The sequence below is a fragment of the Musca autumnalis genome, unplaced genomic scaffold (genome assembly GCF_047663935.1).
Source record: "Musca autumnalis isolate F117 unplaced genomic scaffold, ASM4766393v1 scaffold_4, whole genome shotgun sequence".
NCBI lineage: Eukaryota > Metazoa > Arthropoda > Insecta > Diptera > Muscidae > Musca > Musca autumnalis.
In genome coordinates, this window is record NW_027411977.1 from 128,660,682 (window position 1) to 128,680,604 (window position 19,923).

General features: G+C 34.2%; 1 protein-coding gene across 1 annotated transcript in view; it reads right to left on the minus strand.

Annotated features, from left to right (window-relative positions):
- Positions 1-19,923, minus strand: part of LOC141402657 (adenylate cyclase type 6) — a 555,913-nt gene that overhangs the window by 16,933 nt on the left and 519,057 nt on the right. Inside the window, exon 25 of the mRNA XM_073984363.1 lies at positions 15,742-15,851. Coding sequence (XP_073840464.1) covers positions 15,742-15,851 — 110 coding nt within the window. The remainder of the gene's footprint in view (positions 1-15,741; positions 15,852-19,923) is intronic.

A 19,923-nucleotide genomic window follows, 5' to 3' on the forward strand; every position in this document is an offset into this window, starting at 1 on the left:
TACCGTTCCATGGGGGCTATATCAAAACGTCGATCTATACGGACAAATTTCTGGCGTAAAGTTTTTAGACCCAAAGAAGACTAAATACCAAATTTCCGATACTTCAGTAAGATAATGTGGTTAAAACCAAAAAATATCGTAAATTTCTATAGGGGAAATAGGAAGACGTGGACCTATACTGATAATTCTTTTCTGGAACATTTTATAACCCCATGAAAGACTAAATAACAAATTTCAGTCATTTCGGTGGGATATTGACGTTACATCCTTCACAATTACTAAAATCGGGAGGCTATATCGAAACGTGGACCTATACCGACAAAATTCAGTCGGAAAGGGCTTTACTTCCAACGTAGACTAAATACCAAATCTAAGCCATTTAGGTGGGTTGTTGTGGCCACAAACCTTCACAATACCGGAAATTGGGAGGTACCGTTCTTTGGGGGCTATATGCAGGCGTGGACCCCTACCAACAAAATTCTGGGGGACAATTTTATACCCCCACCGAAGGATAAGTACTAAATTTCAGCCATTTCGGTTTGATAATGAAGCTAAAACCTTCAAAATACCGAAAATCGGGTGGTACCGTTCTATGGGGCTATATAAAAACGTGGACCGATATAGCCCATTTGCAATACCAAACATCCTAGGAGTAGTAGAAACTTCTGTACCAAATTACAAAGCTCTAAAAATTGCGAGCTGTATCTTGATTTCAACTGACGGACGGACGGACAGACGGACATGGTTATATCGACTTAGAATTTTACCCTGATCAAGAATATATATACTTTATAGGGTCTCCGATGAATATTTCGATGTGTTGCGAACGGAATGACAAATTTAGTTATACCCTCCATATTATGGTGGAGGGTATAATTAAGGAGAAATTCGAGAATATTATACAAGTTAGTGAAAAGCGAATGGAGGATGTAGAGGTTCAGACAAACCGACAAGCGAGACATCATGTAAACTACTTAAAGTTAATTCAACGAATTCACGAACGGTCACCCACAGAAGATGAAAATTATGACCCTACAATTTCTATAGCCACAGTCTAGCAGAAAAACCACAACTTAGCTGCAAAATGATTGACCTTGGTAACCGGCGCATCAAAGTCCATTATTAGACCAGATTTGATAAAAGAAAAAGTATTGCCGCCTAATCGAGTCAAATAGCGACGGCCACAGGCGAGACTACAACAATACATGGTAAGGTCTATCAGAGGCCAAAAATGGCCAGCAACCTTTGGCATCATCCTGGATATAAAACATTGCGTATCCCACTGTATAACGCCAATCCAGAATGAGGTCTAATAAGTAAAAAAATCATTAAGTTCGATGGGGCCGAACATTTTATACTCTCCACCATAAAATATTCTGAACTTATTTAGAATAATTAGATTTCTTTCTTTTACGAAAGTACTAATGTCTACAATTTTAGGCGGAGAAGTTTTTAAGCACTTGAAATAATAAATGACATTTAATTTTGCGGGAAAATGTAGATAAAAAAATTGAAATCGGAGCTACCGTTACATAGAATCGTACCAGAAAGTGGTCCTATGTCAGCAATTTTTGGTGTAAAAGGTTTTTAACCACTTTGAACCCTGAATACTAAATTATATCCAAATACCTTAAATCGGGAGTGGAGCTATGTTCACAATTTTAAGCGAAGGCGAAATTTTAATGCTAATTTACAACCAATTTAGACCGATATCATATATAATAACTTAAACATACCTGTAATCGGGCGGTATCGGTAAATATCTAAATTTTTTGGTACAGAATTTTTTTGTGACTGTTTTGAACCCTAAATTCGAAATTACATAAAATTCAGAAATATAATGTAGATACAATCGTCAAAATAACTGAAATCCGATGTTACGGTTATATGGGTGCTATACCAAACCATTGATTTTAGTACAGAATTTTTAGTGGAGGAGTTTTCTGACCCTATTAAACCTCAAATGCTTCAATGAGATCTGAAAATGTAGCTAAAGACATCAAAATATCTCTTTAGAGATATATGGGGGCTATAACAAAACGTGTACTTATGTCCATAACTTTGTTGGAGAAGTTTCTTGATCACTGTAAACCCTAAATACCAAATAATAGTTAATTCGGCCTGAAAGTTTAGCTAAACACGTAGAAAACCTTAAACGGGGCGGTACGGTTGCATGGGTACTATTCCCAAACTGGGACCAATGTCCGCAAATTTTAGTGGAGAAGTTGTTCGATAACTTCGCACCTTCAATGCCAAATTACGATAAAACTAATTGACCTGCCTACATACAAAGGACGTTTCTTTACAATATTTCAGTGTGCTATCTCAATTTTTTGATGATTACCACAGACGTTCTGACGGACGGACATGCATAGATCGTCATTATGGGGTCGCAAACGATTATTTTAATATGTTAATATGCCTTCCATACTAAAGGTCGGCAGCAGGGTCCGATGTTCTGACATCAGTGTTGTTCAAGCCTGGAGTCGACACTCTGATAAGCCATCAGAGAGTTAGCACCATCTAGCAAGATATATCTATACTGATGATTACCACATAAGTTTCCCTAACACTAAAAATTAGCACCCCGGCTACGTCGGTGACCCCCATTTTGTTTTTAAATATAACTGCATAAAGTCTTGGAAATAAGGATATCACAAGTAATGACATATTGACGCTAGAATGGCACATGTCCAATAAACAAAGAATACCTGTCTTGTTAAGTTAAAAAAAATAATAATGAATCGAACAGTAATAACAGTAATAATTTTAAATACACGTATTTTGTTTTTGTTTTTGGGCCTCATATTTCCAAGTGAAAAATTAGTTTTTTTGTTTTTTGGTTTGCACAACTAGAGATAACCCCTTAAGACAAAAAGATTTGCATCGAACAATTAAATATATAAGATTCACCCAGATCCAACCGATATGCAACGAATTGGGTATTTTTATGGCTCAAAGCCGAAAATATCACAAATAAATATAATATTGACAAGTTTTGATAACTCCAGCTTGACATAACGTAAACTTGAGATACATACGCACCACGCTATGCTCGCTGGAGAAATTTTAAATAAAGAATTGAAAAGAATAAAAAATAATTATTTTCCATTTAATGCTTGTAATGGTCTGAGCAAAAAACTGATGTTCGCCACCTCGCCCAGTTTTGCCATACAGTGTAATTATTAATTATTCATTTATTTTTAATGATAGCAAATTATTTATAGCAAACTATGCTTGCTATATTATTACTGTGTTTCTCCCAAAGGACATACATAGCAGGCATGTAAATTTCAATTACCAGTGATGATGAGACATGTTGGTTAAGTTATTATTACAATGTATAATTAAATTCTTAATATGTAATATGTAAATTGTTTTAGACATTTTATACGTATATTTTTAATCTATATTAATAAAAGTGTAAAGTGATTGACTCACTGACTTTATGATTCATCCAGACGAAATTTTGGGTAAGGGTCAGTCTTGGTCCGAGTAAAGTGATTGACCGACTCACTTACTGATTGATTCATCAACGCCCAGACGAAACGGCTGAAGCTAGAAATTTGAAATTTTGGTAGAGTGTTACTCTTGGTCCGAAGGTGTCAGATAAGGCTGGGTTTTTTTTTGAAATTCGAACTAGAAGGTACGAAAAGTATTAAAAGGTACTAAATATGGCACCCTTTGTATTAGGCAAACGGGAAGAGCTAGAAATCTGAAATTTGGAACGAGAGTCACTAATAGAGTGTAATAGATGTACCACAGGGTTTTTAGAAATTCGAAATAGAAGTGTACGATAATTAAATAAATTTGGTACAAATTTGATTTGGATGAACGGATAAACTTTGGAATTAAGATTACTGTTGGGGTGTAGGTTTTAGATATGGAGGTAGTTTTGGAAAGTTGTATATAAGGGTACGAAAAGTACTAAATGGTACTAAATTTGGTACAATTTGATTTTGACCAACGGATAAAGCTGAAATCCTGGAATTTGGGAAAAATATTACTGTTGGAGTATAGGATTGGGGTGTGGAAATAGGTTGGTAATTCGTACTAAGGCGTACGAAAACTACAAAATGGTACTAAATTTAGTACAATTTGGATTTGGGTGAACGGATAAAGATGGAATCCTGAAATTTCGAATTAAGATCATTGTTGGAGTGTAGGAATGATGTAGTTTTGGAAATTGATACCTATGTATATTTAGAGTACTAAATGATACTAAATTTGGTACAATTTGGATGTGGGTGAATGGATAGATTTGGAAACCTGAAATTTGTAATTAAGTTTGCTGTTGGATATATAGTAGTTTTGAAAATTCGTACTTATGTGTACGAAAAGTACTAAATTTAGCACAACTTGGATTTTGTGAACGAATGGAGCTGAAATTTGGAATAAAGATTACTGTTGGTTGGAGTGTAGGGTTACCATATGGAGGTAGTTTTGGAAATTCGTACCTATGAGTACGAAAAGTACTAAATGGTACTAAATTAACTAAAATTTTGATTTGGGCGAACGGATGAACCTGAAATTTGGAAAAACGAATACTGTTGGAGTATAGGATTGGGATGTGGAGGTAGTTTTGGAAATTTGTACTAATGTGTACGAAAACTACTAAATGGTTGTAAATTTAGTACAATTTTGATTTGGGTGAAAGGAGAAAGATGGAATCCTGAAATTTCGAATTAAAGTTATTGTTGGAGTGTAGGATCGAGGTTGTTTTGGAAATTCATACTTATGTGTACGAAAAGTACTTAATGGTACTAAATTTGGTACAATTTGAATTTGTTTGAACGGATAAGGATGGGATCCTGGAATTTCGAATTAAGATTATAGTTGGATTCTAGGAATGAGGTAGTTTTGGAAATACATCACGGTGTGCCTTAACAAATTTAAATGGAAGGTGCTTACACCTCGGAAGTTTTTGCTGATTCTGAAACTACAATGCTCATAGATGAGAAATATCAAGAAACGAAAAAAATCGCCGGAGGGATTTTCAAATAAATCGCGATTTAAATTCACATTTTTAGGGGTTCTTTAGGTTTTCACGATTTTGCTTGGAAACCGCGAGTCCTATGTAAATGGCCTAAAGAGAATGTTGTAGCTGTGAAAATTCTTAACAAGATTGACCTTTATGATATTTTCGTATGTTTTACCGTTGTGGAGAATTTTCACAGCTACAACATTTTCTTTAGACTCATTTCGATACGACTTGCAGTTTCCAAGCAAAATCGTGAAAACCTAAAAAACCCTAAAATTGTGAATTTTGATCGCGATTTATTTAAAAATCCCTCCGGCGTTTTTTTTTTTTGTTTCTTGATATTTCTCATCTATGAGCATTGTAGTTTCAGAATCAGCAAAAACTTCCGAGGTGTAAGCACCTTCCATTTAAATTTGTTAAGGCACACCGTGACATTCTTATGTATACGAAAAGTACTAAAAGGTAATAAATAAGGTACCCTTTGCATTTAGCAAACGGGAAGAGCTGAAATTGTGAAATTTGGAATGAGGGTCAGTGATTCGACCTATGAGTGTACGAAAAATACTAAAAGTTACTAAATTTAGTACCAATTGTGTATATTGAACGTATATAGCTAGAATCTTGAAATTTGGTATTGAAATCAAGGTTAGGGAGTGGCGATGATATAAGAAAATAGCTTCGGAAATGTTTACTTGTATACTAAATGGTACTAATTTTGGTACAATTTACATTTGGATGAAGGGATAGAGCTGGAAACTTGAAATTTGGAATTAAGATTGCTGTTGGAGTGTAGGATATATGTATGGGGGTAGTTTTTGAAATTCGTACTTATGTGTACGAAAAGTACTAAATGCTACTAAATTTAGTACAAATTGGTTTTGGTTGAAGGGATAGAGCGGGAAATCTAAAATTTGGAACTAAGATTGCTGATGGAGTGTAGGTATTTGAATATTCGTTCTTATGTATACGAAAAGTACGAAATGATACAAAATTTGGTACAAGTTGGATTTGGGTCAACGGATAAAGCGGGAATCCTAAAATTTGGAATTATGATTACTCTACTGAATTTACATATGGAGGTAGGTTTCGAAATTCGTACTTATGCGTACTAAATTGTACAAGAGTGCTGTTGGAGTACAGTATGGATGTATGGAGTTAGTTTTGGAATAATGTATACGTTAGGTACTAAATGGTACTAAATTTGGTAGGAATTGGATTTGATTGAACAGATATAGCTGAAATCCTTAAAACTTGAACTAAGGTACAAATTGGATTTGATTGAACAGATATAGCTGAAATCCTTAAAACTTGAACTAAGGTTACTGTTGGAAGGGAGAATGTGAAGGATTTCGATAGCATTGGAAATTCCTACGTACGTGTACGAAAAGTACTAAATGGTACTAAATTTAGGAGGAGATATCGCGAGGTTGAGAGGGATTAAATTTAATAATTTGTATATCATTATCAGGAAGATTTGGTATGTTTGACTTTAAATACGATCGAATGTTTTCGGTCGTGGTAGCAGCATGTAACCTGGAAATAAATATGGTCTTACGCGGCGCGACAACAATAAGTTGATCGGTAAACGAAGGTATAGAAGATTCAGTTACGTTATTACTTTCTGCAGGAACAGAAATTTCATTAACAACAAGAGAAGTTTGGTACCGGAATTCGAATGAGTGATAGTATCTGCAGGAACAGATTCTTTATTGCTAGACATTTTTTTATTATCTGCAGTAACAGATTTATTAATAGCAGGAGGAGGTTTATTTACAAAAGCGATAGGATTGTTATCTGCAGCAACAGACTTTTCCTTCGCTTTTAAAACAGGAGATGCGGTTGTATGATTATTCAAATCGGTAGATTTATGGGCCATAGCTGGAGAAGATAAGGCAGACGGAGAATTTAAACTAATCAAATTTTCCGAACTTTTGCCGGAATTATCAACAACAATGGCCGACAACTTCTTCCTCTTTGGAGAATCATTAGAGAATTCAAACTTATTCACCAGTTTTTCAATTTTATCAAAATTCTTAAGCACAGCATTAAAATCTTTTTAAAGTGCGCATTGTTATCGCATAACCAGCAAGTAATTAATCGTTCATTGAAGTTTCTAACATTACACTCTTTATTACAAGCATGCCATTGTAATAATTAATAGATATAACAAAACATCCTGAAAGTATGCTAGATAATGCAAATGATTAAATACTAAAATTTTTAAATAACACTGTGCAACACTGGAAATGCAAACAACTTCTAATGGGCAATTTCTGAAAGTACATATTGAGACTACAAAAACCTTATTTGGGTTTTGAGTTCTTAGATCGGGTTTAGATTTTATGGCCTCATCTAAACCGACCTAAAATAAGCCTTTTTTTCCAGGGATCGGACCTTTATCTCCGAAACTAATAAGAATTTTGCTTTGCAGTCTTCAGCAATATTGTAGCCCTAAAGTAGTAGAACTTATGTGTCAAACAGATGAACTATGAAAAGCTGCGTCTAGCGCATCAAACTCGTTAAAATATAGAAAAGTTTACATACTTTCTGAAATTCTGGTCAGATTTCATGGCCTCATCTAAACCGACCTAAAATAAGCCTTTTTTCCAGGGATCGGTCCTTTATCTCCGAAACTAATAAGAATTTTGCTTTGCAGTCTTCAGCAATATTGTAGCCCTAAAGTAGTAGAACTTATGTGTCAGACAGATGAACTATGAAAAGCTGCGTCTAGCGCATCAAACTCGTTAAAATATAGAAAAGTTTACATACTTTCTGAAATTCTGGTCAGTAACAACTAAACTGTTGGGAGTTGAAAAAAGTAACCACTCGAAAAATTTTCCAAATAATGTGACCATAAATTCTTCAGAACATTCTGAAACTCTTAAATGGTTATTTCACGTTGTTTATGTGGTATTTAATAACATACCGTTTACAAAACTTATTTCAAACAATGTTCACACAGGCTGTTTATTCTCATGTTGGGGATTTCAATGAATTATTGAAATATTTACCAAACTGTTGTTGAAAAATTTCCTATAAACAAGGCGATAAAGGCATTTTACAACAATATAATGTTCTGAAGAGTTGTGTATTACATTCCAGAGAATATTTTCCCAAAAGGTAACATTAATAAGAATTTAACATTTTGGGAGATACGCTGCGAAATATACACAAATTACAGAATTTTTAGATATATTATAAAATTTGAGGTAATAAATGCAGTTTTTCAAGTTCACTTTCCCTCCAAATATTTTCTTCTTGCTCTTATCTACAAGTTTGCTGCAGATGTCAAAACAAGATTCGTATTGGTTTCAGAAATACAGCCCCGATTTGTTTTAAAAATTCGATTTTTAACCATGCTTAGATGAGGCCATAAAAACCGAACCCGATCTAAGAAAACAAAACCTAAATATGGTTTTTGCCTATTGGTCCTCTACTTTCATAAAATTCTGGACAGAAGTTGTTTGCACGCGATTGGCTCAAAAATGTTGCACAGTGTAATATTAAAATAAAGAAAGTGGCAACTTTAAAATTACTGCCTAAAAGTATGCTCTAATTTTTATAAAGAACAAGACTAATATAAATAGAGATAATAAAGAAAAAGAAAAAGCAAAAACGTCAAAAGCAAAAACAAACACTTGTAGGAGGGAAAATTTGCAGACTTACAAAAAGCACAAAAATCACTTAAAAATTGTTAATTACAACAAACTTTCATACACTTCAATTGCGATTTTTTCACTAGATCAATTTTACACAACTTTACACCAATTTAACCACTATAAACCGTGAAAATTGAAAATAAATTATATACTTGGAAAGCACAAAATAAAAACACTACTAAACAATAGAGTTTGGTAATCTAGTTCCTAGTTCCTTGTACTAGTTCCAAAACGTATGAGTAACATTATGAAATATAACGTGTGATATTAAGTATACGCAGTTTGTTTAAAGATAAAATGTGGGCCATTGGAACTGCGAAGTGAACTAGATAGTTCCATATAGTTACTTTGGCACAACTCTACTAAACAAACAGAGATAATGAAGTCGTTTAAGAACTATAAGTACTATATTCGTACGGAAAGTAATAAATGGTACTAAATATGGTACAACTTGGATGAAAGGATAAAGCTGTAATTTTGATATTATGGTCACTAAGATTACTACTTTTATTAGGGCATTTTGTTTTGCGTGGTAATTATATTTTTTTTAAGTAACGTCCTAAATTAATATGGTGTCTATATAAAATTATTGTAGTGTTGAACTACAGATACGACGGAAAGGACCCGACCCACCCCACCGGCTGATTAGCTAGAATATCGAAGGCTCCCGCAGTCCTAATCCGGAATATCTGTCAGGAATTAGAAGCATTTTTGCAACTAATCCTTAACAGGAATATTAGTCCTAAATATTTTACAAGTACACGATTTGTTCATTACAGTATACGAAAAGAATTATTATGTATTAGGCATTTTAGGAAACGAATTTTGTAATTTGAAAAAAAAAATTATTGCAGTGAATGTTTTGTATCCCCAACACAGACTAAATACTAAATTTTTGCCATTTTGTTTGGATAGTGTTCCTAAAATATTCAAAATACCTAAATAGGGAGGTACAGTTTTTATGATAATATTTGATACCCAAATCGAAGACTAAATATTCGTTCTGTGGGGCTTCATTCTCTCAAATTTATAACGGTACTCTGTCAGATCAATAGAAAATAGTTTAAAATTTCGTAATTAATAAAAATATTTTTGGGAAATATGTCCGGGCACCCTTCACGATACCGCAAAACGAGAAGTATCGTTTATCGTCCCCATATAGGGGTTACTCAAACAGGAGTTAACCACTTCCAGCAAAAATTTGGAAGCCACATGAGTCGAATAAGCCATTACAAAGTTATGTAAATAAGCTACTTTTTTTCATTACCAGTAAGTAAAAAATTAATGCGTTATTTCTTAAAAGCTTTACAAGGCAAAACTATTTACACTTTATTAACTTTATTATGTGTCCGACTACAAATACGAGGGTTGTGCGCTAAATGGTAATTTTTTGCTAGGCTGTTACTCGAAAATGGCTGTACACATCAGCATAAATTTTTGTGGGCTTATTAAGTACATCAAAATTTAGTCTTTACACGAAGGATTTTTTACAAATTTTTCGGCCTCTTTATCCCAAAGAATACTGAAAAATTTGTTGCTAAAAATTTAAATTTGGTTTGGTTAGTTTTTTTAGAAAGTAATATTTGAAAAATCCTCTTATTTAAAGATAAGATTATTAAGTATCTAAAACGCCCACAAAAATATATGATGCCCAGCTGTTTACGAGGTAGATGGGACACTGCGAAACTCTTTTCAAATGCAGTGTTCATTTGTTACAAAACTCTGCAATATTTGCCAACAAAAAATTACCGAATGTAGATCAAGATGAGCCTTTTCAGGGGAATAAAAAGTCAGTTATTTTTCTTGGAAAAAATCTTAAAAAAATACAATACTGCGAAACTCTTTTCAAAAGCAGTGTTCATTTGTTACAAAACTCTGCAATATTTGCCAACAAAAAATTACCTAATGTAGATCAAGATGAGCCTTTTCAGGGGAATAAAAAGTCTGTTATTTTTCTTGGAAAAAATCTTAAAAAAATACATAGTTTTTTGGAGGGTAACCATTTAAAACCTAAGCCGTTTTAATGCTCTATCGGCAATATTGCGAGCTGTGAGCCCCCTTGGCTACGTCGATGGAAAATATATTATTATATATATTCTTGATCAGGGTAAAATTCTGAGTCGATCTATGAATGTACATTCGTCTGTTTGTCTGGTAATCACTCATCTTCGCAAATTGGAAATTACGTTGAAATTTTGGAAGAATGAGTCTTTTGCTTGCAGCCAGGCCAAGCACGAAGATCGGCTATATCGGTCCTCGCTTTGGTATAGTCCCCATATAAGGGTACCATCCGATTTCAGTTATTTTGAAGATTCCATCTAAGTGGGATGTACGATAACGTTCTGGCTTGCCAGGCTCCATTTGACATTTCCAATGGAAAGTTTAACATTTTTTAACATAAACGTACTCAGGACCATGTATTGTGATGTTAAAAGTGAATGTAGAAAACATTGAACATTTTCTTGTTTGTTTTGTTTTAGTTGAAGATTTAATCATATGATTGTTTAAGTCTGGAGTTTCCCCCATTGGCTTAACTTCATCACTTTCCTCTTTGCAGACTTAAACAATCATTGAACATTTTCGACGTGGATAATCACAGCAAGTGTGCGTCGATCAATTTAAATATTTATATGTCGATAAAGGATCATCCTACAGCACCATGAAAAACAGGTTTAATGTACTCAATCGTGTCGGCCACGCTAACAAACGAATGTCGTAAGGGTCGCCCAAAAACGGTCGTTGTGCCAGAAAAAAATTAAGCCGGATAATGCATGTTGTATACCGTGAGATAGAGGCATCCCTGGGCATTTCATCCAATAACTAACATTTGATATTGCGTGAGTACCTGGCCTCGCTAGATCCAGCCCAGGGATGCCTCTATTTCAAAAAAAGGCTCTTATCGATTTGTGCAAAGAAACTGTGAATAAATACGATAGCGGTGCTTCAAACGACGTTTATAAGATCGTCACATACGACGAATATTGGATATATGCGTATGAGCCCGAAACAAATCAACAAATGCAACGAAAGTTGTTCGTGGAAGAAGCACATCGAAGCAAATGGTCGCCTGTTCTTCGCCAAAACTGACCATGTGGCAACTATACGGCTTGAGCAAAAAATGAGTGGTACAGTACAATTTGTTGGCCTGAAGTCTCCTGCGGCAAAGAGAGGTCTCTCACATAGATTCAAACCAGCGCACACTGGTCGAAACCACTGATCAAGCGGGGCGAAGGTCAAAAAATCAAACTATAAAACTGAGAAATGTTTTCCATTGTATCCATTACAATCACTCTGGTGACTAATATTTTGTTTTTACTTTGTTGTTGTAAATATTCTCTCAGCTATTTATTAACAAATGCAAGAAACTTTGCTGCATCATTTTAAGAATATTGTTTCAAAATATCTAACGTCATATTAGCTTAATTGTTTAATAAATTCGTAATAAAATTAAACATAGTTTATTTTTAATTAATGGAGGAGGGTGTAAATTAAACGAAAACAAGTAAGGATCAAAGTCGGGCGGGGCCGACTATATAATACCCTACAGCACTGTGAATATGTAAAATATATATGGGAGCTAAATCCAAATCAGAACAGATTTCGATAAAATTTTTCACATTTATTTGTAGACCAAATTTCGCCACATAGTCCAAATTTCATCAAAATTGGACATATATAGTGTGTTTCGTGCATCAAATACCTCAAATCGGTCGAAAATATATATGGGAGCTATATCCAAATCTAAACCGATTTCAATATGATTTGGCACAGTTATTTCTAGACTAACCACCGTCACACATTTCAAATTTCATTGAAATCGGACAAATATAGCGTGTTTCGTGCATCAAATACCTCAAATCTGCCTAAAATATATATAAGAGCTATATACAAATCTGAACCGATTTCGATATAATTTGGGATACTTATTTCAAGGACTAATCCCGGCAAACATTCCAAATTTTATTGAAATCGGACATATATAGCGCGTTTCGTGCATCAAATACCTAAAATCGGCCGAGAATATATATGGGAGCTATATCTAAATTTGAACCGATTTCTATATAATTTGGCACACTTATTTCTAGGCCAAATCCCGGTAAACAATCAAATACCTAAAATCGGCCGAGAATATATATGGGAGCTATATCTAAATTTGAAGCGATTTCTATATAATTTGGCACACTTATTTCTAGACTAAATACCGTCGCACATTCCAAATTTAATTGATATCGGATAAATATAGCGTGTTTCGTGTACCAAATGCCTTTAATCGGGCGAAGATATATATGGGGGCTATATCCAAATCTGAACCGATTTTTACCGAAATAAATAGCGTTCGTCCTTTGGCCAAAAAAACTATTTTCCCCAATTTTCATGCGAATCGGACAAATGCGCCCTGTACTTTGTTTACAAAAATACATGGACAGACGGACAGACATGCGTATCTCGACTCAGAAAGTGATTCTATGTATATCCCTAAAAGGAACTATGTATCTATCTCATTTCCTTCTGCATGTTACAAACTAATGCACAAAGACATAATACCCCTTACCACAAGGTGGTGTAGGGTATAAAAATGTGCGGGGCTTGGAGGTACATACCCAGCAAACCAACATCGGAAGAAACATCAGAGTTCGGACCGAATTCGGTCCGAAAGTCGGATGAAACGTCCGAATTCGGTCCGAACTCTGTCCGAAAGTCATATGGCGTGGTTGACGTGTTCTCTGACCGAAATTCGGATGAAAATCGGATGTTTTAGCCGACTTTCGGACCGAATTCGGTCCGAACTCTGATGAACTGTCGTATAAATTTCTGATTTATTTACCGACTATCGGACAGATATCGGTCCGAATTCGGAAGTAAAATCTTATGAAATTCGAAAGTGTTTGTCGACTTTCGGACCGAATTTGGTCCGAAGTCAGATGAACTGTCGTATGAACTTCTGATTTATTTACCAATATTCGACCAGAATTTGTTTTTATTATTAAAAGATGTTGAAAATACACAGTTAATTCATGAAATATCCAAATCCTATAAAAGTTTATCTACTATAAACATATTAAAGGTTTTAATATCATCTTATGCTGTGTTAAACTTGGTGGAAAAACAAACTGTGGAGAACAACAAATTCGTCAACACGATCTGTGAAATATGTAAAACAATTGTTATTAATATATGAAAAAATACATGTCTTCACATGCAAAACAAATTGTGATACACATAAAAGTGTTCAGAAAGTTAAATTTGGTCATATACAAATATAAAACATATGACTTTCCACGGAATAGTGTTGAAGTTTGACGAAAAAAATGTTTACTTTCATTACCTTAATAAAAATAAAGAAATATGTATGCAACCGATCACTATGAATAACATTTAAACACTATTATGCATCAACACGCATATCAAAAATAAACCAAATTTGTTCTCCGATACAGAAATTAAAACCCGAGCAGTCAATTTTTCGTTTGTACTGCATCAACAATTACACTTTCTTTTTTTTCTCTCTGCTTATTTACACTTAATTTTGCCAAAGCAGCACAAGAGAAAATAGAAAAATTCCCTTCAGAGAGGGAGAGAGAGGACGGGAAAAGTTCGTTAGACTAGTCGGACAGAGTTCGGACCGAAGTCGGTCAGACGCGTCGGAAAAAACTTCCGACTTTGAGCAGACGCGTCGGACGTCCGACATTGTGTTTGCTGGGTAGTTAAATAGAAAAAAATTTCAAAAATTATTATTTTTTTGTTTTTTTAGTGTAATATACATTTCTTACATGGAGCGTAACTATAAAACTTCTCTAATGTCCAGTCCAATTCTTTTTCGACAAATTAAATTGGACTTCCTAGACTCCGAATAATTATTTTTTGGCTGTCAATAGCCGCAAATCCTGCTGATAAATGCATTGAAAAAGTTGCTTAAATCCTCAAAATACCAAAAATCGGGCAGTACAGTTATATGCGGGCTACATCAAAACGTTGACCTATGTTCACAATTTTTGGTGGAGAATTTTTGTGTCCATTGGGAACTCCAAATACCAAATTATACCTAATTTGGGCGGAAAATGTAGCTTAAATCCCCCAAACATGGACCTATGTCCACAATTTTTGTTGGAAAAGTTTAGTGACCACTAGAAACCCCAAGTACCAAATGGCAACTAATTTGGAAGTAAAGGATTGCTTAATCCTCAAAATACCGAATATCAGGAGGTACCGTTATATGGGGGCTATACCAAAATATTAGCCGATGTTGTTCATATTTAGTCCATTATTACCCGCGGACACATACTACGTTTGTGCAAAATTTTAGAAACGTATCTCCATTCGTTTGCAAGTTATTAATTTCGCGCCGCTAGTTCTGTGATTTCAACCACTTTGCAGTACCTTTTTGACCGAAAAAACGTGGAATTGATAGGCCATCCTACAGGCCTGACTTGCCACCCAATGACTTCATTTGATTCCCAAACATCAAGAAAAAAGTGTGGTCGGCGATTTTCGTCGCCAGAAGATGCTGTTGAAGCGTTAAAACACCTTGTTTTGGAGGTGTCTCAATCGGAGTGAAAAAGTGCTTCAACAATTGATTTGAGCGCATGCTGGAGACTAGACTACTTAAGAAAACAACAAATATATTTTTTGGTGGTAAATATTCTCGTTTTCATTGTTAGATCAGACCGTTATCGTGCAACCCTCGTTTATGGAATTTCTATCGACATTTTAGGCTCAAATTGGATGTTATTTGTCACATATTAACCCCATTTAATAAGTCTTCTTTTGTTATTTATTGGAGTTTTCGATTTTAACTCAACTAACAGATTTATGCTATTAACTAAAGGAGGACCATTTTAGCATTAATTTTTAATGTAAAAAATTATAACTTAAAATATTCCAAATTGGTTTATTTTGCGATTTCAAATCCATCAATAATAAAAGAAAACATGTAATAATGACCCAAAAAGTGTGAATATACTCGTAATATTATTCGGTATTCCAATTACTTCAACTTAAATAAACAAATAAATTCTTCTTGGAAATTTCAGTTAAAATTTTATTATACAAGAACGTTGCAAAATGTATACACGTAAAACAATCGTTTAGAAATATACTTACATCGATATTTTTATCTCGACTTAGAAAATGTTCAGCAACATGTACGGGCAGAATATTCTCCAATAGCTTTCGGTTGTATGCTTGTAAATGCTCCATATCCTCTTTTTCCTCTGAAAAATAACAAACACAAAATTAAAATTAAATCATGGAAGAATTTTCCAAAGAATGGTCATTGGTTTGCTTGAATATTAGTTTACTTTGAAGTTATCATTTGTTATGGGTAGTCAAATCTTTCAATTATATTGAACGAAGTCAGATTTTTTTTAAATCCCTTTGATGTGAATATGTCTTAAATAACTTGACAGCAGAAAAATGTTTACACATATTTATGGTAGCATCATACTATAAAATGAAATACAATATGTAGCTTGTTTCATTTGTTTATGCCCTGGAGGTTATTTTGCTATTGTATTTCTTGTCGGATACTTATTTCGATCTGAATGTTGTTGATTGTTGTCAGAAAGATATTGTCTTAAACAATTGCACGTACACGGAGGAAAGAAAATCTTGACCTTGATGATGGGGAAGAATGGATTTTATGTGTTCGCAATTATTATTCCTTAAGGCGAGAGGTACAACTTTGCTTCCACGAGTGCATCCAAGTTCTTAGCGGTTTAGAAGATATGAGCCTGACAAAATGATTCCTTTTGACATCAAGGCCTCAGGTCTTTGGGGCCATAACCGCGAAAGTTGAAGTGATAGAGAAAAACGCCGGGACACGTGTCTTCTTATTTTTGGTCTTCTATCAGGCTGCGGTGTCAGACTTTGGTTAATAATTTTTGTGTCACATAGTGCAATAAAATGGAATGAATGATATTTTAGGCATTCATAGGCAAAAGTTCATTCATTCTCACTACAGGAAATCATTTTTGAGAAAAAATGCCAAGAAATCATAACCCTAAGGTACATAGATGCTCGTTTCGGGTTTTGTTTAATTATCACCTGGTATTGATGGCGCTTTGTTGAATATAAACAATCACTATAGTGATTGTAATAATGTATTCCCTTCTTCTTGCAAATTAAATTAATGCTGCATTTCTATTCGAATTATTTACGATATTCCCTGCTTTGCATACAGTTAAGATAACACATTCATATACATATATACGTTTTTTACAAAGATTATTTAATTTCTTTGTATGCGTCTGTATTCGTTCTATGCCATTGCATCCCTGAGAGATTGCATTGTAGGTTACTGCGACAATGTTATGTGACAAAGAGAAAAAGAAGACAAGAACACAATTGAATTCAATGCCATTTAGTGTTGTTCAATTTGATTCAATTTAACCAAAGATGTTTCAAGGAAACCAAGTTACGCCAAACCATGAAAGTAACAACGACAAGAAATGTTTGCTTCAGCTTCCGGTAAACTTTGCCTTCCTTCCCATTTGAAAACAGACGAAAGAGAATCTTTCAATTGCATCCACAATGTCGTTGAAAGAAATATATGGTGTAATGGCAGAGTATAAGAATAACATTTGTGATGTTTTTTTATTTTCAGGCGAACTTTGCTGCGTGGTGTGGCAGCAGACAGAACATAAGGTGAAATGTATATAAGGTGACGCAAAAATGACACTGGTATCTTTGCAAATTGGTATTTTACTTCATTCCTACAATACTGTGTAAAACAAGTAAGAACTGCGTTAAGTTGTTATACCCTCCACCGCGAGTTGAATTGAAGTAAAATGGAACAATTAGTTTTCTTTCGTTTATGAAGATGACTAAATATTAAATTTCAGAAATTTCGGTAAAACAATGTTGCTAATCCTTAAAATACCGAAATTTGGAAGGTTCCGTTCTTTGGGGGCTATAACAAAACGTCGATCAATACCGACAAATTTCTGGCGGAAAGTTTTAGACTCAAAGTAGACTAAATATTAAATTTCCGACATTTTGGTAAGATAATGTGACAAAAAACCTTCAAAATACAGAAAATGAAGAGTTACGCTTCTATGGCTGGTATAGGAAGACATGGACCTATACTGATAATTCTCTTCTGGAATATTTTATAACCCCATGGCATACTAATTAACAAATTTCAGTTATTTCAATGGGATATTGACGTCACAACCTTCAGAATTACGAAAATCGGAAGGTACCGCTCTATGGCGGCTATATGAATGCGTGGAGCTCTACCGACGATATTAAGTCGGAAAGGTTTTTACCGCCAACGTAAACTAAATATCAAATTTCAGCCATTTCGGTGAGTTGTTTTGCCCATAACCTTCAAAATACCGGAAATCAGGAGATACCTTTCTAAGGGGGCTGTATGAATTCGTGGATCCGTACCAACAAATTGGGGGGGGGGGGAAGTTGAACACCTCCAAAAAAGACTAAATACCAAATTGCAGTCATTTGGGTGGGTTATTATGGCCACAACCTTCAAAATACCGAAAATCGGGAGGTATCGTTCGATGGGGGCTACATTTTGGGGGAAAGTTGTATACCCCCAACGAAGACTAAATACCAAATTTCATCCCTTTCGGAGGAATATTGAGGCTACGACTTTCAAAATACCGAAATTCGGGAGATACCGTTCTATGGGGGCTATATGAAGGCTTATACAGACAAATTTCTTATGGAAATTTTTATACGCCAAATGAAGACTAAATTTCAGCCAATTCGGAGGAATATTGAGGCCATTTCTTAGGAATATTTATATCCCCAATGAAGACTAAATATCAAATTTCAGTCATTTCGGAGGAATATTGAGGACATAACCTTCAATATTATGGTGGAGGGTATAATAATGTCCATGCTGAATTTACCAATCATTCATACGCAGTTAATCAATAAAGTTATAGGATCACACCAATGAGTTTTAAGGTCTATAAAATCTAAAAAGATCCTTATATTAAAAAAACAAAGAAAAAAACGAGTGAGCAAATACTATAATCGGGACGGGGCCGATTATGTGACACCCAACACCACTACCCCTGTGCACAAGCTTTTCACTGATAAGCATTTCTGTTACGGAGATACCAAAGTTCAGCCACCCTTGCTGTTATACCAAATGAGTGAACTAAATTAGCACAGGTATTTGTAATTAAAATAATAACTTATAAATACAACTTCTGCCGAGCATTTTATGAAAGTAGGGACTCAATAGGAGGAGGTTTTTTCTCATAAATGATTTCCTGTAGCGAGAATGAACGAACTTTTGCCTATTAATGTCAAAAATAACGTTCATTCCATTTAATTATTAAAAAAGGTCACGCACAAACCATTGTGAATTTCTTTTTTTTTTTTTTTTTTTTAATCTATGAAGTGAAAAAAAAATTTTTCTCAAAAAAATGATTTCCTGTTGCACGAAGGAATGACTTTTTATTTATTAATAAGTAAAATAACTTTTATTCCATTTAAATTAGGGATGTGCACACAACTACATACATATTTTGAAATTGTGTTTGTAGCCAGACTGATGTTTTAAGCTTTTGAGAACAGTCTAATCTAAAATCAATTAGTCAGGAAAGTTTTGACAATACTCTTAAGTGAGAGATTATTTTCCACATCTGAAAACATGCTCACCGAAAGACGTACAAGACTTTTGAGTTCTAACTTGAACAAAATAATGTTTTTTAATAAGAATAAGAAATACACACTAGTTTATAATATTTTTTGAAATATGTTTATTTTAGCTCTGTTCTTTTACGTGCAAGAATCTTCAAGTTTTACCACATTTTACTCGAAAAGTATTCCTTTACTTGATGTAAGCATACAAATAATATGAGGGCAGTTCGCGACTTTTGCAACTTTTACCTTTTTTAAAAGGTAAAGGAACAGACCATTTACTTTCTCAAAAAACTAACATTTTTTGGTTGGGAAAAGTCTACATGCAATTAGTAGGTAATTATATGTACTCAATTATGTACATATGTACATTGTGTGAATTAATAAATATAGAGCTTCACCAATATTTATGTTTTTTTTTAATAAGAAATATTTATGTTTTTTTTTTTTTTTTAAATAAAAAAGTGTCTGTGCGTGAGTGTGCGTATTCTTGCCTTTTCGAAAAACGCCGGGTTTGTGGGTGGAAGTTCATACAAATTTTGGTCCGTGTTTGTGCCGAATTTTTAAGGCACGCGCCGCACAGTGGTGCCGCTTCCTTGTAAGAGTGGACAAAAATAGAAGGAGTTCACCTAGGTTGATGAATTTTTGTACAAGTACTTATGAGGACATAGG